General features: G+C 43.4%; 1 protein-coding gene across 7 annotated transcripts in view; it reads left to right on the forward strand.

Annotated features, from left to right (window-relative positions):
• Positions 1–25,313, forward strand: part of ENOX1 (ecto-NOX disulfide-thiol exchanger 1) — a 320,291-nt gene that overhangs the window by 270,729 nt on the left and 24,249 nt on the right. For all 7 annotated transcript variants that reach the window (XM_060080023.1, XM_060080025.1, XM_060080027.1 and 4 more), the window contains 2 exons: positions 2,148–2,250; positions 15,489–15,574. In XM_060080023.1, the coding sequence (XP_059936006.1) occupies positions 2,148–2,250; positions 15,489–15,574 (189 nt within the window). The remainder of the gene's footprint in view (positions 1–2,147; positions 2,251–15,488; positions 15,575–25,313) is intronic.

The following is a 25,313-nucleotide window of genomic DNA, read 5'->3' on the forward strand; positions in this document are numbered from 1 at the left end:
CACAGACAATGACCATGCAGGAACGCACCATTTGTGGTCGGCAGAGCATAGGCTGCAATATTCAGTCTCAAGAAATATTTCCACAGACTCTTAGTTTTCCATCCTCATGTAGCCAGCCCTAAAACATCATCAAAGTAACAGTCACTGGTAAGGCCTATCTGGCTCCTTGTAGACTTGTTGATCCAGTAGCTTCTGTTGGAGCTGCTCAAAGTGCCCTTTCTTTATGACTCCAGCTTTGGACATGGGGACAGGTGCCGTACAGCACCTTGACTAGGCTTAGTCTGGCCTGCCCTTGCCATTTCTTGCTGGCTCCTGATGTGCTGCCTGCCCTCTGTGGTTCACTTTCCTTAATAAACCTGGATCCTTAACTGTGTGATGGCCTCAGGACACCACTCAGTGTTGGCAATTAATGTGGGCCTGTTGTCTGCTAAACTCTCCTCAGTAATTTCATTTGGCCCCAGTTATCATCCAGGCTGTTAACAGATCACCCCTTCCTGGAGAGACTGTTTCCACTCAGCCATGAGCTTCATTATTTATATTTTTCTTAAATAATACAATCATCATCCTAGTTACTATTTTTTTGGACACACCTTTGACTATAATGGAACTGAGAGTTTCCCTTCTGTTCTATTTCCTCCTATACCTCTTCAAGCCCTTAAAACACATCCATATGTTATTTCATCACAGAAGGAATTCTCTGTGACTTCTCTGTATAAAATATTCTGATCCCATCTACACACACTTTTGGGTTTGTTGTTTTCAAGTTCTGGATTGTGTTTCTACTGGGACTGCTTCCCGAGGTCCCTTTTTAGAAGTATAAGAGCATCTTTCTAATGACCTTTTAAGTCTAACTGGCTCGACTTGCCATCACCAGTCTGAATTTGAATGCCTTCAGGTAAAATCTTTACATGCTCAAAATGCTCCTAATAATTTCCTATATTCTTTTATCTGGCCAACTTTGTTAATTTATATAAACTAGCTAAATATCTATCCTGTAACCAGTTCCAGTCCTGGGAACAGCTGCCCAACCATCTAAGTTGCCCTTTGTCCCTCCCTACCTACCCTTTGTCCTTCTGACAGAGTCCTTATCATCTAATGGAAACAGTATCCTTAACTCTTTGTCCAATGTGCTAGTCCTTCTTTAAGACCTATCTTAAGTGAGAAATTTCCCTCCAATGAGACTGCACTACCCTAATGATTCTACCATCCCATATATTGCAGGTCTCTGATCATTAAATTTGATCTCCTATTAAATCACTCTCCATTTTGAGTCCTAATATCAAGTCTGGGAGAATATTAGTTAAATCTTTTTCTCTGTTTTTAAATTAAAAATACTAAAAGAGGACTTCCCTGGTGGCACAGTGGTTGAGAGTCCGCCTGCCGATGCAGGGGACATGGGTTCGTGCCCCGGTCCGGGAAGATCCCACATGCCGCGGAGCGGCTGGGCCCATGAGCCATGGCCGCTCAGCCTGCGCGCAACGGGAGAGCCACAACAGTGAGAGGCCCACGTACCGCAAAAAAATAATAAATAAATACTAAAAGAACTAAAAATAGTTGAGCCTCAATGTTTCACGTACTGGCTTGCTGTACAATTCTTCATTTCTAGTTTCCAGAGAAAACAATTTCCCAACCTTTGCTTTATCTACCTTTTGCAGTTATGTATAAGGACATGTAGACTTACTCACCTTAAACACTCCTAACAACAGTTCTATCTCACCTTCCCAATAGGCCCTGTTGCCCCACACACTCACACAAATTACTTGCACAGTATTATAAATGAGTCTGTATATGCTTTTCAGGAAATTTTTTCATATTTGAAATAACAACTTTGTTAAAGTAGCTAAAGTCAAATAGTTTTTGCTAACAGAGTTTTACCAAAACATGGATTAAAAATGTAAGATAATTGCACAAAATGTGCCACTTTTGCAAAGAGTTACTTAGTTTGCTGGGAGCAGTAGCTAGGAGGCTAAGTTTTAGAATTACTTTTCTACTCTTGGGCAAATAGATCAATCACTTATAAAAGTTGATCTTCAGTTATAAATGGAAGCGATGACCTCTTTTATAGAGTTTAAAAGACCTGGTGGCTTTTGTTGGAATGCACAGAATCTACATAAACACCTATATGTTTTTGTTTTTTAACTTTATAGGAAATTAATGTGTTGACAGTCGCATTGGTCAACCAAGACCGAGAGAACAATATTGAGAAAAGAAGCCAAGGCTTAAAATCAGAGAAAGAAGCTCTGCTAATCGGTAAGGAAATTCTGTTTTCCTCATCTGTTCTCTCATAGGTAATAATTCACTTAAACAATATTTAAGTAATTCACCTCCAACTTGTTAATGATTTAAAAGCTTTGTCAGAGGTAGGATTAACTTCATCGAGATTGTATTACACACATTTCAAATTAGGGGCATACAAGCCAGTGGGGACTTTGCTCTTCTGTAACTATGTATATTCGTTGGTTTTCCAACATAAAACTGAGTACAAAGAAAACAGATTAACTTGCATTTCACATGTTATAAATCTGAATTTCAAAATGTGGACACAGCTGGATGCCAGGTTGGGTTCAGTGCAAAAGTCCCACACCAAGCCAGATCCCCAGGCTCAGGAGCGGCCACGTCCTGAGGTCAGTCCCAAGGCCAAACCTGAAATGCTGATGATACAGGGACATCTAGACTACAGTGCTAGGCCAATCTAGAACAGTCTAACCAGGCTTCCCTGCCCAAGTCTGGACTTATTTATCCAAGATAAATAAGACGAGCTGGCCACTAAGGAAGGGGAAAGAAGAAGCAAGGAAGTTGCTGTTCACCTAAACATATTCAGTTGCCCCACAAAATATATCTAAGTTGGCTTTTTCTTTGTCAGGACCTGAGACAGCTCTAAATATTCTCTCTTTTCTTATTTATTTATTTGTTATTGAAGTATAGTTGAATTACAATGTTGTGTTAATTACTGCTGTACAGAAAAGTGACTCAGTTATACATATATGTATACATTCTTTTCCATATTCTTTTCCATTATGGTTTGTCATGGGATATTGAATATAGTCCCCTGTGCTGTACAGTAGAACCTTGTCGTTTATCCATCCTGTGTATACCACTTTGCATCTGCTAACCCCAAACTCCCAATCCAACCCTGTCCCCACTTGATAGTGATCAGCGTATACAAAAGCAGTACTTAGTCTCATAAGGAAGTCTTCTCAATGGGGCTGTGGTGGTACCGTGCCTGGGACCCCACCTTCGAAGCCTGTATATTTAAAGCTGTCTCCAGAGTTTTCAAATCCAGAGAAGGAGAAGCCACCAGCTTCACTCCCTGATGCACAGCATTGATTCAAGCTGCACCTTGGCACTGACCCCAGTGTGAGCTTCCAAGTTTAGCCTGGCTCCTCTATGGCCTGATTAAGAGTGAGGAACGAGGCTGTTGTACACATGAGACAAACTGTTCTCCTGTAGTTCGTTATCTGGCAGAAGTACCGCCTGGTTGCACTTTCTAAATACTGCAGGCACTCACCTCAGAATGACAGGTACATCAGGTCCTGTAGAAGCTGGCCCAGGAGGAATTCAATTCAAAAGATAGTCCCAACTTCATCCATCATCTATAGATTTTTCAACTACAAGGTTATTGAATATGACATCAACTTAGAGCCACTCCAAGGAAAACCAATTATTTTTTTTCTCTGTGATGATATACAGCTGTGATAACATGCTGTGCACAAATTTCATAAGACATGCTGATGTGCTATCAGTTCCAGGAACCCAAAATGAACCTGTATGTAGTTAGCAACTGGATCTTTCTTCTATTGGAAAATGTGTCAAACTCTGACAACTGTTTCTCTTTCGCTCAGTGCAACAAAGTTGTGATTTCCCCCATGATACTTTCAGGGTATGAACAGAGCACATAATTAATGATCAGCAGTAAACTCTCCCTCTTTAAGTCTGAATAATATAGACCACTTGATGGTAAAAACTGGAAATGGGTATCCATTTTCTTTATTTCTGTCCTCTCACGATAGACTGCTTCTCCTTTTATGTTCTACTTGGAGAACATAGTTCATTTACAATATCTGCTGAGTAGTTACTGTATATATAGATAGATGGATAGATTATATATATATACACACACAGTATTTATGTTATTTTACATATATAAATTTATTTTATAGTATTTATATTATATATAAATTACTATAGGTGTAGACACGCACACACATACACATACACACACACACACACACAGGTCTTCCTCAATTTATGATGGGGTTACATGCCGATAAACTCATCTTAAGTTTAAAATATGTAAGTCAAAAATGCATTTAGGGCTTCCCTCATGGCGCAGTGGTTGAGAGTCCGCCTGCCGATGCAGGGGACGCGGGTTCATGACCCGGTCCGGGAAGATCCCACATGCCACAGAGCAGCTGGGCCCGTGAGCCATGGCCGCTGAGCCTGCGCGTCCGGAGCCTGTGCTCTGCAACGGGAGAGGCCACAGCAGTGAGAGGCCTGCGTACCGCAAAAAAAAAAAAAAAAAAAAAATGCATTTAATACACCTAACCTACCAAACATCATAGCTTAGCCCAGCCTACCTTAAACATGCTCAGAATACTTACTAGCTAACAGATGGGCAACATCTAACACAAAGCCTGTTTTATAATAAAGTGCTGAATATCTCATGTAATTTATTAACTACCCTCCTGAAAGTTAAAAACAGAATTGGTTGTATGGGTCCAGAATGGTGTGTCAGTTGTTCACCCTCATGATCGTGTTGCTATAACTGGGAGCTTTGTCTCAATCCCGCTGTCCAGCATCAGAATATGATAGTGCATGTCACTATGTGGGGAAAAGATCAAAATTCAAAATTTGAACTGTGGTTTCTACTAAATGTGTACTGCTCTCGCACCATCATAAAGTCAAAAAAATCGTTAAGTTGAACCATTGTAAGTTGGGGACCATGAGTATACACACACACAACACAAACATTTTTTTTCAATCAGCCACCTCAAAAGTTTAAAAACAATATGCTTTACAGACTGTAGGTTAATGGGAGTAAATACGAGGGTTACGTTTGTAACATGTCAACTCTGCTGAGGTCTCTAATATTAGAAAAAACTTAAAAATTGGTAAATTCAACTGTGTTTGGAATTAAAAATTTAGTAAGTCGGGATCTTCAATAAAAATTAGGTACAACCAACTCCAAATTTTCCAGGCCTTTTCTCTCACTTTTGGTCTCTTAAACTGGTCCCTCATATTAGCATTTGAAGTTCAGCATTGAACAAAACAAAAACAGCATGTGACACTCAATTTGAATGAATATATGAGACTGTTTAAGTCTAAGGTTTGGTTAAATTTAGGAGTTTAATTTTCCCTCCATTTCTCCATTACCTCTCCACCACAATATTTTATTTTACTCTGTTTAACGGAAGTTTTATTACAGATGTGACTTCCTGCCCAAACCCTACCCCTACATTCCTAGGTACTTACACTGTTTTGTAGTCAAAGAGAGAGCAATCATCCAAAAGAATGCCAGGGTAGAGAAGAGTTTCCAAGACTGGCTAAATGGATCTTGCCAAAGGGTGCAGTTGTCCCCGGCATTAAATGTGCCTGTCTGCTAATTGAGTTTGGCCGTTCATGTTTTGTAGAAATCTAAATGTTGGGACCATAAAGACCTCTCCTGCAGCTTCTGGAATCCAGATAAGGACTGTGATAGAGATGGAATGACAGAATATGGGTCCAAAACTGCTCTGGACCAGGCTAGAGAGAGAAAGGAGTTTCTGGTGCCGGGGCTACTCTTTTCTGAAGCATACTTGTGGGGAGAATGATTCTGGGAGCCCCCTGGACTTCTGATACATCTGGAGGGGTCAGGAATACTCTGCAATTTCCCTGGAATCTCCCCTTGGAATAATTAAACCCATATATAGGATATAGTAGGCCTGCTCTAAGTCACTCTAAAAGGCTAGGAGCACAGCAGAAAATCTCCCTTGTATTGGAAATGCTTATTGGCAAAATCTTCAGCACATGTAGATGCCTATATATGTGCTATACACGAATATATTCAGGTAACACCCTCTTGGGACACACAGATGGTATATAAAAAATGCATAGTGGCACAAATCTTGATTGCCTGGAAGAGAAAAGGGGAGTGAAAGATAAGCTACTCAAATGGATTTCATCTACAGAAAACATAAAACTGAGGCTAGAGTTTCCTAAATAATGAGCAATCCTAGTTACTTGTGACATTAATTTATCTGGGCAAAAGAGTATATTCTTTCCAGAGATTCTCACAACCATTTTATAAAATTGGTGGCTTTTTTTTTTTTTTTTTTTTTTGCGGTATGCGGGCCTCTCACTGTTGTGGCCTCTCCCGTTGCGGAGCACAGGCTCCGGACGCGCAGGCTCAGCAGCCATGGCTCACGGGCCCAGCTGCTCCGCGGCATGTGGGATCTTCCCAGACCGGGGCATGAACCCGTGTCCCCTGCATCAGCAGGCGGACTCTCAACCACTGCGCCACCTGGGAAGCCCCAAAATTGGTGTCTTTAAGACATATAAATTATATATACATTACAGAAAATCAATGGAATTTCATCAGTAACACTACTTGGAGCTTTGCAGATTTCGATCCTGAGTCCCTTGGGAGATCCACCATTCTATCAAACTTTCTGCTTGACAATGAACGAGCATCGAGTGCTATGTTCCAACTCAACTAAAGTAGCTAGGCCCTTAGGAAGCACTTCATTATTGATTGCTAGATTATTTATTATGCAATCAATCCTTGTGAAGACAGGTTGGCATATAATTGAACCTAAAAGAATTACATTTTTATGGGAGTTTTGGAGGGTAGCATTTTATATCTCAAAACTGTATGGTAACCACACATGAGGTCAGCTTGACATTGCCTAGTGTCTATGCCAGAGCTCCTGGTTCCTTTCACATGTGCCCTACATGTTGGATTTGGCATGTGTTGAACTTGTGTGGGAGAGGATGAGTCAGTACTTCTGGTTTAGGACCAAAGCTTTGGAGCTGTGTTTGGTTGGAAACCCCTGGCTATTGTTATGAGGGAGAATGGATCAAAATTTTTTATTGACAGGCAGACAGCTCTGAGGAGGTGTTGACAGTCTAACCCTGGGTCTGTATCACTCCATCTTCTCTTGCTTTTTAATTAATTCCAACACAACACATTTCCAGTCCCAGCAGCCCTGACTGGCACCCTGTCAATGCTGGTCATCGTTGTAAATCCCATCCAGATATAGTCAAAACCTTCTCAACAACTCTGTTTATAAAGTTGCTGTTCCAAACGCCCCCAGACCCCTGAGAACCATCCTCACATTCTTAATGATCAGGCAAGCTTCTTCACATACCACCGTGACTCCTCTGCGGATCAGGACATACATATTATGGGTAACCAAGGTGACTGTTCACATCAAGCCCCTCCCCTCCTACCACCACCACCATTTCCATCACTCTCACCATTTAACCCATCTCCTCACAGCCAGCCTATATCTGAATTGGAATGTCCCCCCTTATACATGGGTATTAGGAAGCAGATGAAGGAAATGTAGAGAAAAACACTTAAAGAAGGTTGAGTGGCGACTTTTTGGTGTTTTCAGTGAATAGAGTTGAGGCTATATTTAGGCTGCACCTGAGAAAAGTAATCTGGGGAGTGTGTTCTTGTCTGAAAGCTACTGACCATAAAGAATGAGTCATTGACCTAAATCTTGTTTCCAAGACACAAATGTCCATATCAGTAAATCAACAAACATTTGTCAAGAGCCTACTCTAAAAATTACCAGCCTTCATTGTGGAAAAGAATCATGTAGGCAGCCTGTTTAAAAGACAGAAGCTTTGTCCTCACACACAGAGATTCTGTTTACTGTAAAACTAACATCCAAGGTGATACTGAAGCAGTCAGCTCTGGGACTGTGTTTTGGGAGCTAGTGGCCTGCCATGTACCAAGACGTATCTTAGCGGACGGTGGTGATAAGGTGATCTCTTCCCTCAAGAATTTTATAGACTAGCGAGAAAGAAAGTAGTTAATGACCATGAAACTAAAATCAGAAATACAGAGAAGGAGCTATTTCTGCTGCAGATGCCTTGTGGGAAGAAAGGACAGTTGAGGGAGCCCTAAAGGATGAATAGAGTTTCCTCTGGTTAGATGGGGAGTTGTCAAGGCCATTTCAGATACAAGGAACAATTTACTGAAAGGCCCAAATACAGTCTCAGGAGTTTAGTTAAAATAAGACAGAAAGATAGATATTTTTTAAAAAAACTAAAATAACTGTACAAGATCAGGTATTATAATCACCAAATAAGTAGAAAAAACTGCTTTTTGGAAAATTAAAGGTTTTTAGAACCCCAAGGCACTTAGAAACATCAGACCCAACCACAAGTGTTTGATCAGTCTTCTGCTACCCACCCCCAGTCTTGTCTCTCTCCACTTCTCATAAATGCTTTGTCACTCTGCAGCCACCCACAGACAACTGTCCCCTAGTGGCTTAGTGGGAGACACAGATTTCACATAACCCCTCCCTGATGGCTCTCCAGACTTCTGGTCAGTCCTCTGTAGGTTTCCAGCAAATATGACTGTGTCTAGAGACATCTCTTCCTCTGCAGAGCTGAGATTCCTGGAAACAGATCCAAAAGAATCTTGCTGTGATTTATGTCAGAGTGTTCTGCCTGTGTTTTCCTCTAGGAGTTTTATAGTATCCAGTCTTACAGTTAGTCTTTAACCCATTTTAAGTTTATTTTTGTGTATGGTGTTGGAGAATGTTCTGATTTCATTCTTTAACATGTCGATGTCCAGCTTTCCCAGCACCACTTGTTAGAGAGACTGTCTTTTCTCCATTGCATTTTCTTGCCTCCTTTGTCATAGATTAATTGGCCATAAGTGTGTGGAGTAATTTACTTCTGAGCTTTCTATCCTGTTCCATTGATCTATGTATCTGTTTTTGTGCCAGTATCAATACAATTTTAAGAATAAGAGTCCATAAGAGAAAAAGAAATCTGTATATTATGTTGAGATATGTTCCCTCTGTGCCCACTTTCAGGAGAGTTTTTATCCTAAATGGATGTTGAATTTTATCAAAAGCTTTTTCTGCATCTATTGAGATGACCATATGGTTTGTAGTTTTCAGTTTGTTAATGTGGTGCATCACAATGATTGATTTGCGGATACTGGAGAATCCTTGCGACCCTGGGATAAATCCCACTTGATCCTGGTGTATGATCCTTTTAATGTGCTGTTAGAGTTGATTTAGTAGTATTTTGTTGAGGACTTCTATATCTATGTTCATCAGTGATACTGGCCTGCAGTTTTCTTTTTTTTGTAAAATATCTTTGTCTGGTTTTGGTATCAGGGTGATAGTGATAGTGACTTCACAGAATGAGTAGAGAAGTGTTCCTTCCTCTGCAAATTTTTGTAATAGTTTCAGAAGGACAGCTGTTAACTCTTCTCTAAATGTTTGGTAGAATTCACCTGTGAAGCCATCTGGTCCTGGACTTTTGTTTGTTGGAAGTTTTTAAATTATTGATTCAATTTCAGTACTGGTAATTGGTCTGTTCATATTTTCTGTTTCTTCCTGGTTCAGTCTTGGGAAGTTGTACCTTTCTAAGAACTTGTCCATTTCTTCTAGGTTGTCCATTTTATTGCTGTATAGTTGCTCATACCAGTCTCTTATGATTCTCTGTATCTCTGTGGTGTCAGTTGTCACTTCTCCTTTTTCATTTCTGATTTTATTGACTTGCGCCCTCTCTCTTTTTTTCTTGGTGAGTCTGGCTAAAGGTTTATCAATTTTGTTTATCTTTACAAAGAACCAGCTTTTTGTTTCATTGATCTTTTCTATTTTTTCTAAGTCTCTATTTCATTTATTTCTACTCTGATCTTTATGATTTCTTTCCTTCTACTAATGCTGGGTTTTGTTTGTTCTTCTTGCTCTAATTGCTTTAGGTGTAAGGTTAGGTTGTTTATTTGAGATTTTTCTTGTTTCCTGATGTAAGCTTATCTCACTATAAACTTCCCTCTTAGAACTGCTTTTGCTGTGTCCCATAGGTTTTGGATCGTGGTGTTTTCGTTGTCATTTGTCTCTAGGTATATTTTTATTTCCTCTTTGATTTCTTCAGTGATCCATTGGTTGTTGCAAACACTTCTAATTGGTTTCCCAGTTTCCCTTTTGTCTGTTCACCATACAGCAGCTTGAATGAAAATTTGAAAACATAATTCAGCTCATATCATGCCCCTGCTTAGAACCCTTCCATTGGTTTCCTGCTATGTTTAGAGCTTAATCCAACCCCCTTAAACTGGGACCCTATGTGATCTGGCTCCCCACCTACCTCTAAACACATGCTGCACCACTCTGAAGCCAAGTTTGTTCCTGCCACCCCATTTCCACCTCAGGTCCTTTGCACTCGCTGGTGCCTGTACCTGAGTCACCTTCCCCCAGGCTCTCTGTGGCCGACTCCTCTTCATCTGACACACGGACAAATTCACCTTCCTTGACCTCCTATAAAGCAGCCCTCCACCAAGCTTGAGGATACTCCCCCACTCCTGTCCTATTACCTGTTTTGTTTTCTGCAATATGCCCACCACTCTCTGAAAATTTTTTTTTTTTTTTTTTTTTGTGGTACACGGGCCTCTCACTGTTATGGCCTCTCCCATTGCGGAGCACAGGCTCTGGACGTGCAGGCTCAGCGGCCATGGCTCACGGGCCCAGCCCCTCCACGGCATGTGGGATCCTCCCGGACCGGGGCACGAACCCATGTCCCCTGTATCGGCAGGCGGACTCTCAACCACTGCACCACCAGGGAAGCCCTGAAAATATCTCTTTTTAATCTTTGCATTTATCGTCTGTGTTGCTTGCCTAGAATATAAGTTCTCCAAGAGCAGGCACCTTGTCTGTCTGGGCAATGCCATGTCCCTAGGACCTTGGCATCTAATTGCTGCTAAGGAAATGAATCAGTAAAAATCTAGCACTACTTGGTTAATTTAAATGTCACTCCCTTGGTCTTGGTGACATCTAAAAATGAGAAAAAACTAGATGATGTTGATGGGAAAAGCTCAAAATGCCTTTATGTGCTTGTTTCAATGGGCCTTCCTAATGAGGGATTTGCCACATGCTGTCTGGAGCTGGTCTGTGTGTCTTTCTAAAGTAGTGTTTCAGGCCCTGAACTGTGCAGGAAACTCAAGAGTACTGACAGCCTCCTCTATTCCTTCTTTATTTTCTTAAATTAGCTACTTACAGTTGTATTTTCCACTGTTGGGAAACGCATTCTTCAATGTGGAGACCTCGCTTCTCCATGGAACCAGCCAAGACCAATTCTTGAGTCATCCCTTTGGAGATCCACCAGTTCAGTAATGGCTGAGTTCTCCACCCTCAGTTCCTAGTGTTCCTTTTACCCAGCCTTTACAGTGTTTATGGTCTTCCAGAGAACCATAAATAGTTTCCAATTCTGGGTTTATAGCATTTTTCATTGGATTTTGAGTTACAACTATCCTTTTTTTTTTTTTCTTCCCCATTCTCAGGAAATATCCCAGTTCCTTTAAAGGAGCTTTAAGAGGCTTTAGTTTGTTTAGGAAGCTTCCCCGAAGTGAATCTGATCCAGAGCGAGGGCTTAGAAACTACATTTTCTCAGATGCCATGACTGATTCTTCTGTGATGCCACTGGCATGGGCAGGATCAAGGCGGGGAGGAGGGGTGCAGTACTTGGGGGATAATGACTAAGGGTTCCCATTTCCACTGCATCTCTAGCGATACTGAAGAACTTGGTTGCCATCCAGAGGAAAAGCTTGGAAAACCTTTATTTAACTACCTGCTTTGACCCCACATGTCTTTAGTGGCAATTGCTAAACTTTTATAAAGAAAAGCTAATGGCTTGTTAATATCAGCTACCACTAAGATGGTTCTAAATACTCTCCTAGGGAAAAATACTCATGTCCGGATTAGGATTTCTAATCTAATTTTAGAAAGATATATAGAAATCACATGTGCATTTTCCCCTTAGCTTTATGAGCAAAACAGTTTCAATAAAAAGTTTCCATGCCCAAAATATCCAAGTTACTCTGTCCTGAATTCATAACAGGATGAACAGGATGAGTTAAGGGCAGGAATCACTGATGAGTAATTCCTCGAAGTTACCTGGTATTTGAAATAGTACTACATCCTTGGTTAGTACTGGTAGCAATTTTTAAGGTTCTTATTTCTCCTGATTTGTCAATAATAGAACAGTAGAAATTTTAAAGAAGTACACTGGCCATTCTCAGTTCTAGAGGATAAATTCATTCAACATACATTTGTTGTAACTGTATACTATATTCCTGCTACTGAACCAGAACACACAAATACTGTCTAAGGGCAGAGTTCCTTGGGGTTACAGACCCAAGATTAGGGCTGTGGGACAGTAAGTGGTGAGGGAGGCCATCATCACAGAGGCAAGAAAAGCGGCCACTCCAGGTCCTCCCACTTCTGGTATCCCTGAATTTCCTCCTTCATCTTCTTAGGTCGTCTGGGCTTCCCTGGTGGCGCAGCGGTTGAGAGTCCGCCTGCCGATGCAGGGAACACGGGTTCGTGCCCCAGTCCGGGAAGATCCCACATGCCGCGGAGCAGCTGGGCCCGTGAGCCATGGCCACTGAGCCTGCGCGTCCGGAGCCTGTGCCCCGCAACAGGAGAGGCCACAGCAGTGAAAGGCCCGCGTACCGCAAAAAAAAAAAAAAGAGTTGTCAGCCACTCCCCCATAGCCCCCACCCCCATCCTCTTCTGAACCATCCTGTTCATTCTATTGGAGGCATTTAACTAACTTCATGTCACACTCCCAAGGGCATTTATAGGAGAGGCTGCAGGTTATCCAGGAGATGTTGAGGATTCTTTGTCCTGTAGGGGTATTAACATAAAAAATGTTTTTCTGTATTTGCTGGGGCCCTTGGGATACTTGTAAGGCTGCTGTAGCCCATCTACCTTCTGAGATACCCCCTTGTCCCATGGGAAGCTCACACATTCTTGTCACCCAAAGGCTACAGCATCCCACCGCCTCCCCTGTGCTCGGCTGGGCACAAAGCCAGATTAGTTAGTCTGCTGCCTAAGCAGAAGTCCAGCCAAGGAAAGGACTGTGCTTCGCCGACTTGTAGGGCCCCTCCAGTCTCTACAAGCCACTCTCTTGAGGCGCCTCCTCCCCTCCCTGGGAGCATCGCATTTAAGAGAAGAGAAAAGCTTCTCACTAGGAACACCCTCGCCTTCTCACAAAGCCAGCCAGCACTGACCACTCCTTCTCCCTTCCCCGTCCTCCTCCTTTCCTCCTTGTAGGGGGCAGGGGTCTGCCTACCACTTGTTGGAGGCTGTCTGTGGAAAGCAGTAGACACAGTACCACTTGTCCTCAGCCTGGGACAGCAGGGAAAGCCCCACTCACCATCCTGAAATAGAAGCAGTTCCCCTTGGGACTTCCCTGGCGGTCCAGTGGTTAGGACTCGGTGTTTTCACTCCTGAGGGCCCAGGTGCAATCCCTGGTCGGGGAACTGGGATCCCACAAGCCACGCAGCATGGCGAGGCCAAAAAAAACCCAAAAAAATCAATTCCCTATAAGAATTCTGCCCCCTCTCTCCCACTTAAGGAATGCAAATGGAAATGTTATTTTTTTTAATACTTCTGTTCTAATTTATTTTCTAAGTAAATCATTCATGAGATTCTATACTTCAACTCTTGGTAATGCAGTTACTTATAGTGCCACCTCGCGAGATTTGAGAATTTCAGACACAGGGAAGTAGTTGCCAGGTCTATACAGTTAAAACATAAATTAACAAAGTGCTAGGAGGGGGACAAAACAATCCCACTTACGTATATTAAAAATGGCTGTTTGCCACTTAAGGAGATTAAAACTACCATTGTTACCTTCTATCATCACCATTATTTCATAAGAGAAGGACATTTTAACAAAAAACAAAGAACATAATCTCAGAATAAAACAGTAGTTCTTTATATTTCAGGGAAAAGGTCAATCTCTGAAGACTGAGGTTCTGGCTTTATGGAGAAACGTATCTAATCGTCTCTATGTTCCTCATTTCACTGTCCACCAAGAAAACCCACATAAAAGCAGTGTTCTGAGGATAGGTCTTGAAAGTACTTGTGTAGACTCTTTGGTTCTCTGTTCTCAGCCTAAGGATAAACTGAGAACTTTTCTTTAAAAACTGACACTCATCCAGAGCATCCCAAGCATCACACAGGAGATCAGGGGGCCACGGGACCCTATCCCAGGTCGATCCAAGGCCACCCTGCAATTCATAGCATGACTTAATGCAGAACGATGTGCTTGGCTTATGCTTGCCCTGACTGAGTTTCATACAAGTGTGGGTCTTCCCTCTGACCTTTGGCTTTCGAGCACCAAAGCATCACAATAAACAGAACGTTGAGGCCTTATCCTCAAATTTGATTCATCTCAAAGCCTGTTTCAAAGAGAAGCCAAAAATGTGAGTCTGAACACAGTTTCTTAACAAATAGGAGCATACAGCCTATGGAGTTGATGTCCTCATTTTCACCATTTTGATTTTGGTTACAAGAGCAGGGAGGGTAGGAGGGTAATGCTTTTTCGTCAGCCCTGACACTACTGTTCAGCTTTTCATTTGTCAGTACAGTGTTGACAGCTGAATTTCACGATGGAAAAGCCCTCTGATTTATAATCAGACTCCAGCCAAACCATCCATTCCTGGGCCTTTTAAAATGATCTTGTAAATTACAGCAGCGAGAAGGAGAGAGCAGGCTAGCTCCCTTAAAACAACAGCAAGGGGCTTCCCTGGTGGCACAGTGGTTGGGAGTCCACCTGCCGATGCAGGGGACACGGGTTCGTGCCCCGGTCCGGGAAGATCCCACATGCCACGGAGCGGCTGGGCCTGTGAGCCATGGCCGCTGAGCTTCTGCGCGTCCGGAGCCTGTGCTCCGCAACGGGAGAGGCCACAACAGTGAGAGGCCCGCGTAGAGCCAAAAAAAAAAAAAAAAAAAAAAAACACAACAGCAAGATCCAGGGGGAAACGGCAAAGGATTTGTGCTTCAGTGGCAGTGAGGGGAAATATGGATTAAATACTCTTTGTAACTAGCAGCTGTAATTACCAGGGGAATTTGACACAGCTGTAGGAGCTGTTTTCATACTGCAGAGTCTAGTGAGGGAAAGAAAAGGGATCATTTTATCCTTCCAATAACTACAATTTTTTATTGGCAAATCAAGCATAGAATTGGTAGTTGAAATGCTTCCAGGAGTCTTTGTTTAGAAATACCTTCATTCATCTCTGTGTTTTCTCAGAGTCTCGCTTTTCCAGCTACTGTCGTTCCAGGAGACAGTGTTCTGTTGGCCACGTTACCATTACCGTCTTCAAAATGTGCAGTTATTGAATACTTGCCGAGAACTTTTAGAAATGGCAAGACCACAACTCAGCCTGACAAAACTGTCACTGGGGTCAGATGACATTATTCGCCTGAGACTTTTATTTGCCTCTCAATAATGTCCAGTGTTTTGTCTTTTTAATTCAGGCATCATATCAACGTTTCTTCACGTCCACCCTTTTGGAGCCAATATAGAATATCTCTGGTCATACATGCAGCAGCTGGACTCCAAGGTAAGTCCTTTTTCTCAACTTGCATTGCTAAAATGTAGCATGTTGATTGCTGGCTGCAGGTCAAAACTGCGTGAGCTGCGTTAGGGATATAATGGTGTATGGAGGTTTATCTGTACTTCTTCACAAGAACTCAGTTTCTGGCAGAGAGTTGTCTTCTTTTCACTTGCTTTTGTCTTTGTAGAAAGAAAAGCAGTCATCGAAAATAACAGTTACTTTCAGCACATGCCAAATTACTTTGAAAAGCATATGAGGGGGGCTTTCCTGGTGGCGCACTGGTTGACAGTCCGCCTGCCGATGCAGGGGACGCGGGTTCATGCCCCGGTCCGGGAGGATCCCGCAAGCCGCAGAGCAGCTGGGCCCATGAGCCATGGCCGCTGAACCTGCGCGTCCGGAGCCTGTGCTCCGCAACGGGAGAGGCCACAGCAGTGAAAGGCCCGCGTACCGCAAAAAAAAAAAAAAAAAGCATATGAGGGATTTAAAAGTGCAAGTTGGCCTGAAAGTTCCCACAACAAGGGAGAAATCATGTCAGGGTGACTGATGGGGCATTATCCTTAGACCATATTCTCACAGGATTCTGTTAAGGGCTCCACACAGTAGAGGAAAAATCACCTCAAATAACATAAAAATCTGATATGACTCTCAAGAAAACTGTATTAATGGTGGTTTTTTAGCATCATTCTCCAAATGGAAAAAAAAAAATGACTACAAAAGTTCCTCTCAGCTGTGCTCCTCGAGGGTCACACCCAGGGTCAGGACATCACTCCTCATTTCTGTGAGGCTAGTTTTTCTCCTCTGCAGACCAGCTACCCTCCTAGCCCACTGGAGGGTCTGTGCGCCAAAAGAGAAGAGACAAAAAGAGCTCAATTTATGTATCAAATTCCAGTGAATAGTGAGAGGGGCTTCTGTGAAAATCAAGTGATGGCATTAACCAGTACTGCCTTGGGGAGCCCTGGAAGGGACAGAGATGCTAGGCCTGTCACTGGGCAGTTTGCTAAGTGTCCTGCTGAGAAGGAAAATGGAAGTAAGAAGCTCTTCCATACAGCACAGCAAAGCGCCTGGGATGTGCAGGACCAGGCCCACAGCTCGCTGACCTGAATACACACACATACAGTCATTCTGAATCTTCAGTGGCCAGTATCGATTACACTGCTACACTGTCATCTAATTTTGATTCAGATGATCTTACCAATTCACAATCCCACAACTGCTTGACCTTTCTAATGGGTCTTATACTTCACCTTTGAGAGACGTCCTCTGGAACAAAAAGTGTTTTTCAGTCATAGAGATCCATGCCCTCTTATTCTCCCGCAGCTGGTGACAGGGTAGACCATACAGAGTGAGATGGAAGGAGGAGACTGGAAGAGTCTTTTTTTTTTTTTTTTTTTTCCTGTGGTACGGGGGCCTCTCACTGTTGTGGCCTCTCTCATTGCGGAGCACAGGCTCCGGACGCACAGGCTCAGTGGCCATGGCTCATGGGCCCAGCCGCTCCGCGGCATGTGGGATCTTCCCGGACCGGGGCACGAACCCGTGTCCCCTGCATCAGCAGGCAGACTCTCAACCACTGCGCCACCAGGGAAGCCCTGGAAGAGTCTTGACGTTCAGAATCATGTCATTGCCTTCCCTGTGGCCTCCCCTCACTTCCATGGGGGAGGGGAGGGTGACAGAAAACGCTCCTGTGAACTCAGATGAAGTGAGGAGGAATGATACAATGTTACTTTGTTGAAAGAAAGCTTTGAAGACCTACTTTGTTTTTCCTTCTCCAATACGCTTCTTCATAATATCACCACTACCTTTGCCTGGAGGATTAAATGAAATGCCACTTGCACCACTGTACTTGGCATAGAATAAGCCCTCAGGAAATGATTCCTATTGTTGCTATTATCCTTCCCTTGTATTGTTGACATTTCTTTCCTTCCCTTTCTGGAAATCCCAAGTGGGAAGCCTTTGTGAAGAAGTAGTGGTTGTTTCAGTATGAGCTGAAGTGGCCAAGGAATCCACTCCTCATTCATCTAAGAATTGTAGGGCTCCTGTCCCCTCTGGCCCATCAGTGCAGGCTGATGTTCTGTATGTCTGTGAAATGTGCATGCACATGTGAGTTGCATACGTGTGTGTGTGTGTGTGCACGTCCAGGTATAATTGATTATTTGATGGGTAGGAGCTCTTGTTCTATTCTTACTCTCAGGACGGTGTCCATCATTCACTTGCTCAGGTGAGATCTGTGTGGTCTCCCTCAGTAAGGAGAGAATTCACACACCTGGTCTCTGGTCCTTAGATGATGGGCCCTTCCTGAAGGGATTCGGTCAAGGGGAATTCCATTTCATCTCAGACTGATACCTTTATTTTATTTTATTTATTTTTTTATTATTATTATTATTTTTTGTGGTACGAGGGCCTCTCACTGCTGCGGCCTCTCCCATTGCAGAACACAGTCTCCGGATGCGCAGGCTCAGCGGCCATGGCTCACAGGCCCAGCTGCTCCGCAGCATGTAGAATCTTCCCGGACCGGGGCATGAACCCGTGTCCCCTGCATCAGCAGGCGGACTCTCAACCACTGCGCCACCAGGGAATCCCTGGTACCTTTATTTTAGAAGATAATAAGGAAGGTATTTCCCTCACAGAGGAAATATACAGGGTCTCGGTCTCTCCCAGACAGCCCTTCACCTCCTGGACAGAATGCTCAGTGGAGATGTCAAATTCTTTCCTCACGCCGAAAATATATCAAAAAGTGTTCTGACTAAATCTCCTGGGCGCCAGAGATTGGACCGAATATTCTTTCTATCCCAGTGAGGCTGAGAGGATACTTAGACTTTTTAATCCAGAGAGCAAATTACTGCTATATACTGGAATTCCATATCCTTGGGGCTTTAAGCAGAAAACAAAATAATGAGAGGTTTGCCCTCTAAGTATCCACCAGGGCCCTGTACCTGCACCGACTGCCAGAAGGCTCATTAATCCTGGAGCTGCCGCCAGACCCCGATGCTGAGGTTCTCCTGCACAGCGGCCTGGGGCACCTGCTCTGGTTAATCAGAAACGAACCGAGTGTCAGGGGGACGCTGCATTAAAGCAGGGGACTCGGCCTGGCCTTCGCAACAGAGGAGGTTTGCTGACTCTGGTGAAACAGCTTTTTAAAACTTCCACTTAGCACAACAGTTTCCTTGAGATCAGACAGCATCACTATTACCACGACTGTTGTTAAGATAACATTTAGATTCTGCCTTCCCCTGTGCTGACGGGAAGAAGGAAAGCAGGCTCAGTCCAGCCCGTAACAGAGCTGTTTTTCTTAGGATTTCCCCAAAGGCCACAGCTGGGTATATGAATGATCAGAAATGGAAGGGGAGACAGGAACTGATATAATTAGGCTGGGCATGTAAATTGCACATGGGTCCCTAAAACTGTGTATCCCCGAACAGGCCATTTTCTAGTTACATACTATTTCTGCTCTTGAGAACGATACTTGCATATTTCTTTTTCTTCTCTGCCTCTTCTAAACCACTCACTCTCATTCACTCAGCTTTCTTGTATCAGAAATACACGACCAAGTCAGAAAGATGCATTCAGAGGGAGGTAGGGCCGGGGTGGTCAGAGATGGCGGCTTCTGGAAGCTTTGCTGAGTCAAAACTCATGCCTTGGGCACGGGCAGGTAAGCTCTTCCTGTCTCTTTCACACAGGCAACACTATCTTGAAAATGGTTTCTGATCAGTATCTAGAATCTCTCACATCAGCCCAGGGCCGTTCAAGGTCACTCGCTGATCCTAAGCAGCAAGGAAGTCACATTTGAACAGCGGCAGATGAATATTTTCAGTCTTACAGTCAAGAGGAGGGAGACCTCTGCTCTTCCCCCAATTTATATATTGTCTAAGAGATTAAGACCCAGTTCTCCAAGTGTGTCTGGCTCCCGCCTCTACATACCAGCAGCCTCTTCTCAAAACCCACAAAGTGGAAGATTTGATTCTGAAACCAGACTCAATGTAATGTGGCCACAGAGACTGGAGTTTTTTAGAAAGAGCTGCCATTTTTGGCATGACACCATGTCTGGTAACAGGCTTGGGTGCTTGTGTAGTGTTCATTTCCCACCAAAGGGGCAAACCATTGGCATTTGTATACTAGAAGCATACCTCTGAAACACAGGCTTATCTTGTCAGTTCCAAGGAGGTTTAAATCAGCCTTAATTGAAGAGCATTCTTTCCCAGATGACAGCTAGCTAGGCAGTAAGGCTGGAGAAAATGTTCCAAGTAGTGTTTGTAAGATTGCCCACCTGAATAATCTTTAATAGTATGTATATTCTGGTGTTCTCCTAAATAGCCACCTGTCACAGTATGTTAATGAGTGAATGAGTTTTCTGTTGCTTAGACAGGCTATCGTGAATGTGTTTTCTAGACATCACAGCACCTCTGGAAAGCATAAAGCATATGAAACTTGGGAGGTGACAAGACTTCCATCTGGCTGTGTGAAGAGTAGAAAGGAAGCTGCTCTTTCACAGCAAGAGAAATTGACAAGGTCACCAGGGACCCAGTGACTGGTTGGCTACGTCACTGCTTTTCACAAACCCAGCACTGTCTAGGGATTAGGCAGAACAGGACGGGGAGTGGCCAGGGCACAGAAGAAATCTAAGAAAAGACCCTGCTATCAAAAAGCTTGTAGTCTAGGGGTTTCTCTGGTGGCGCAGTGGTTGAGAGTCCGCCTGCCGATGCAGGGGACACGGGTTCGTGCCCTGGTCCGGGAAGATCCCACATGCTGCGGAGCGGCTGGGCCCGTGAGCCATGGCCGCTGAGCCTGCGCGTCCGGAGCCTGTTCTCTGCAACGGGAGAGGCCACAACAGTGAGAGGCCCGCGTACTGCAAAAAAATTAAAAAAAAAAAAGCTTGTAGTCTAAATGAGGAAATGGTATATTTATGAACTACCTTGAGAATCAGATGTGAACTAATGAAGTGCTAAATTTGGCAGGCAGATATAGATACTGAGTGAAATAGGAGCTGGAGAAGGGCGACGTACGTAAGGGTCATGACCACCAGGCGGTGCCCTTGAGTCCGCGTTCATTCTCCTGGTTTGCTCTGGGGCACTTTCGCTGTCCTTGCTGCATGTCTCCCCTTTCTCCTTTCTCTCCTTCCTTCCTTCTCTCATCTTCCATCCAGATCCTTCCTTTCCTCCTTCTAATTCTTTCCTTCTGTTTATCTTCTTCCTTCTTTCCTGTTCTTTTCCTCGTACCTCCTTGCCTTCCTCCCTGTTCCTCTTCCTTCCAGTCCTTTCCTTCTCTTTTCCTAAGTCCTCACTCCTGTTTATCTTCTTTCCTTTTTCCTCTCATACCTCTTCCTCTGTGTCCTTCCTCCCTCCCCACCTACGTTCTGTATCTCTCTCTGCAGATGTTTATTGCAAGGTGTCTGTGTGCTCTGCCCAGGGATATGAGGATGAACGAGATTTAAATGTGCACTAAAGGCTAACCGTCAGTTTATCCTATGGAAGGAAATCTGGTTTTGCAGTTGGCTTCTCTGACTCTCCAGCCTTGACAAAGCCTGTGTCGGTGTCTTTTCAGTCCCCCAAACAGGAACCGCTCTCCACTTGCCTCCCTTGCCTGACTGATATGGGGCATGGAGCCGACCACCCGCATAAGAATTGATTTAGGCCGGCCCGTGTCAATTTATACATGTGCTTAGTGGCCTGGCAAGGAGGCAATGGGCTTGAGCTAGAGTCAGCAAATCAGAAAATAAGTCAAATCACAAATTACCTCGGTGGTATTGCCACCACACAAGCCCCTTGGTTACAGGGAGCCTTTATTCCTTCTCATCTTTCCTTTTCTTTTTAATTAGAGCAAATCAATCCTTTCTAAAAGAATAAATGTTAGAAATTTTTAAACAAAATAGGAGTGGAGGGAATCCACTGACAACATCAAAGACTAAAAAGACACAGACCACAGGTTTCTTAGAATAAAAGCCAGCTGGGTAAGAGGGTAATAAAAGCATCATGTTCATGAGAGTCCTCCCCAGTTTCTACAGCACCAATACATGGTACATGGGAAAATGAGATTTCATAGTCACGGCACGTTTCTGATCTATATCGTAATGCCACACGGGACTCTCTTAGCCACGTGTATCTGATTTGCCTAATGGTATCCTTGTGAGAGAGTGAATCCAGTGCTGCGAAAGCAGGGCTGGATTCAGCATCAGAAACCCTGCACTGAGTTCTAGCCCCTCCGCTCACCAGCTGGGCCGGCAGCAGCCCTTCCCTGGACCGCGATGTTCCATCTATGACAGACAGGAGCTTAGAGAGGATCCCTGACCTCAGAAGGGATGTGGGGAAGGGAATCCTGCACACCTGGTGGGGAAACGGACTCCTCTCACTCTGAGCTCAGCCAGTGAGTGCTGGATGCTTTGTTTATGTGATGGCTCCGTGACGCTTTCAGGTCTCAAGACCAATGGTCTTGAAATGATTGGTGGGAAGAGAAAGGATATTGTGAAGGCAGTATCACAAGAGCTGACACATTTTTATAAGGAAGGAGCAGAAAACAGAATTAAAGGAAATGAAGATATTTGTAAAGTAAAACTTCTTTGGCCATAGGGTAAAACAGAAGGACAAATTGAATTTTCTCTCGACTTTGTCTTGGAGATCCCAAAATGTCACATGTCATATAGGTTATTTTGTCAGGGTAGGGAAGAGGTTTAGAAACCATCAAACTAACATGAAAGCAGTTTCTCCTTCATCTTTCTTCTCACATGAGATATAAACATCTTTAGGGAAATGCTCTAGAATTTAGCTGAGCGCCTTATTAAGTGGATTTTTTTTTTCATCAGGCTCCTTTTATTGGTCCCCGAGTAGAGTTGTCCCTTGGTTTCTGCAGGGGATTGGTTCCAGGAACCCCTGTGACTACCAAAATCCAGAGATGCTCAAGTCCTTTATATAAAATGACTTGGAATTTGCATATAACCTATACATCCTCCCTATACTTTAAATCATCTCCAGATTATTTACAACAATATCTCATCGTGGTTTTGTTGGCATTTCCCTGATGATTAGCGATGTTGAGCACCTTTTCATGTACCTACTGGCCATCAGTATGTCTTCTTTGGAAAATGTCTATTCAGACCCTCTGCCCATTTTTTGATTGGATTATTTGTATTTTTGCTATTGAGCTTATGAGTTCTTTATATAATTTGAATATTTACCCTTTATCAGACATATGCTTTGCAAATATTTTCTCACATTCGGTAGGTTGTCTTTTCATTTTGTGGATCGTTTCCTTTGCTGTACAGAAGCTCTTTATTTTTTTTAAAATGGATATTTTAGATGGGATTTCATTTGAGGGTGACTGCTCCGTAATTGTGACACATCCCTGTCCACATTATTTACATCTTCATGGCAGAATCAGGCTGTTACCTTGTACTACCAACAGCAACTGGGAGTTCACTACTTCTGAGGACACCAATTTTCATGATGCTCATTTCTGGCTAATTGGTTATTCAAACTAAGTAATTATGAGAATTTCAAATCCTAGTTTCACTACTTCTTAGCTGTGTGGCCTTGGACAACTTATTTAACGTCTCTGTAACCTTAGTTTCACTGTCTATAAAATGGATTTTTTTATGGGCTATAATGTGTGTTAAATGACTTAATATATGAAGAGCATTGACAGCAGTATCTGGCACCCAGTAAGTGCTACTAAGTGTTAGTTGCCGATTGTTTTGTACTTAAAAGTGCACAAAAGACCTATTACATTCTTAGTTTGAGATCTTTGCCACAACCTAGTGGACAGGTGAATTTTAAATGGCTTTAAAAGACAGGTGCTAATATATGGTAGGGCCAGCACTCAAATCCAAGTCCTGAGAGCATCTGATGAGCTTCTTTCCAATTCCCTTGTCTTGCAAATGAGAAAATACCCAAAGAGATTAAGTGACTTAGACAAGATGGTGAAGCTGGTTAATGGTCATTCCATGACTGGAATCTGATCTTTTGCCTCTACATTTCTTTCTTCCAGCAAGTGAAAGGTTTAATTGCTTGTTTAATGAACTTTTTGATGAGATAATACACTTAAAGCATGTACGCTGTGCCTGGCCCACAGCGAGGACTCAGGAAGTGGTGGCTACCTATTTCCTGCTGCATGCCTTCTTCGGCTTCCTTTGTGGTTGAAGTCTAGGCTCAGGTCAAAAGCCACCATGGAAAACAAGATGTTGCTACTTTTCAGTACAGGCGAGCCAAGATTCCTCACGATTTGCTTGCAAATTTTTGGTGAATGGTTCAGGAAGAGATGCCCAAGCATTAGCATATGACTAATGGTGGTTGAGTTCGGAACTTTCAGGATTTTTTTTTGCTGTTGATGTTGATATCACTCTAAAACAGTATTCATCACAGAGGAGCTCTGCCCTCCTGTACAGGGACACCTCCTCCATGGTCCCCACCCATGAGCACAGAGGCAATAACCAAATGGATTATTTCTAATTCCCACTCCACAGTCCCCAACCCATTTGGGGACTGGCATCAGTGTCAAAGAACATGGCCAGGGAGCCTGGATCTGCACCTCAGCTCCACACTTACTGCCTGGGTTACCTAATCACTCTGGACCTCAGTTTCCTCATTTGTAAATTATTCCCTCTCTTATAAGAGCATGGTGAGAATTAAAGAAAGTGTGTTCAGAAGAGTTTGGCAAGGAAAAGTCTCACAGTGGTTGTGAGATGTTACACTTTTTTTTTTTTTTTTTTTTGGCGGTATGCGGGCCTCTCACTGTTGTGGCCTCTCCCATTGTGGAGCACAGGCTCCGGACACGCAGGCTCAGCGGCCATGGCTCATGGGCCTAGCCGCTCCACAGCATGTGGGATCCTCCCGGACCGGGGCACGAACCCGTGTCGCCTGCATCAGCAGGCAGACTCTCAACCACTGCGCCACCAGGGAAGCCCTAGATGTTACACTTTTTACAATCAGCTGCAGGACTGCTAGGTGGGATGGCCTGACCTAACCCCAGCTGGCCTCCTACAAAGCCATTAGCTTTAAATCAGATCTTTATTTTCCCCTCGAGAATTCAGCTTTTTCTCCCCTTCCTAATTAACAGTATGAGGCTTCTTCCCCACTTTTCCAAAAAAAAGGTGATAGCTGTGCTGGAAACAAGTGTGTGGTGGGATGGCTGTTCCTTCCATCTGTCAGTTTCTCTATGGCCTCTGCTTGATCTGGGAAAAGACTGCTTATCCCAGGGGTATCACTTGAATTTGACTGGGGACTGGAACCTACTGTAGATGACCTGTACTGTCCTCCAAAAGAAATAAGGGAGCTTGTTAAGAGAATACCTTGACTTCACAAAGCTTAAGGAAAACTGCCTTCTGGACCAACTAAAAACTGGGTTTGACCACACACTTCTCTGTACTTGTTTTCTTTGGCTTATGAACACAGGGCTTGACGCATCTACCATAAAAGGTTTGATTGTTAATGTGTAGTATTTCTTTGGCTTTTGAACACAGGGCTTGACCCATCTACCACAAAAGGTTTGATTGTTAATGTGTAGTATTCGATCAGCATCGCCTAAGACAGATATATAGAGAAATTGTATTTGTGCCAGGCCCTGTGTTACATTTTACAAACAATCCTCACAATTACACTGAAAGAGATGTTTTTATTTCTATTATACACATGAAGAAACTGAGAATTACAGCTATTAAATGACTTGCCCAAGGTCAGACAGCTTGCTCGAGGCCTAGCCCAGGTGCAAATTCAAGGGTATCTGATTTAAATCCTCAATGTAAACCCAAATATGCCTGACCCAG

Source organism: Mesoplodon densirostris, chromosome 17 (genome assembly GCF_025265405.1).
Source record: "Mesoplodon densirostris isolate mMesDen1 chromosome 17, mMesDen1 primary haplotype, whole genome shotgun sequence".
NCBI lineage: Eukaryota > Metazoa > Chordata > Mammalia > Artiodactyla > Ziphiidae > Mesoplodon > Mesoplodon densirostris.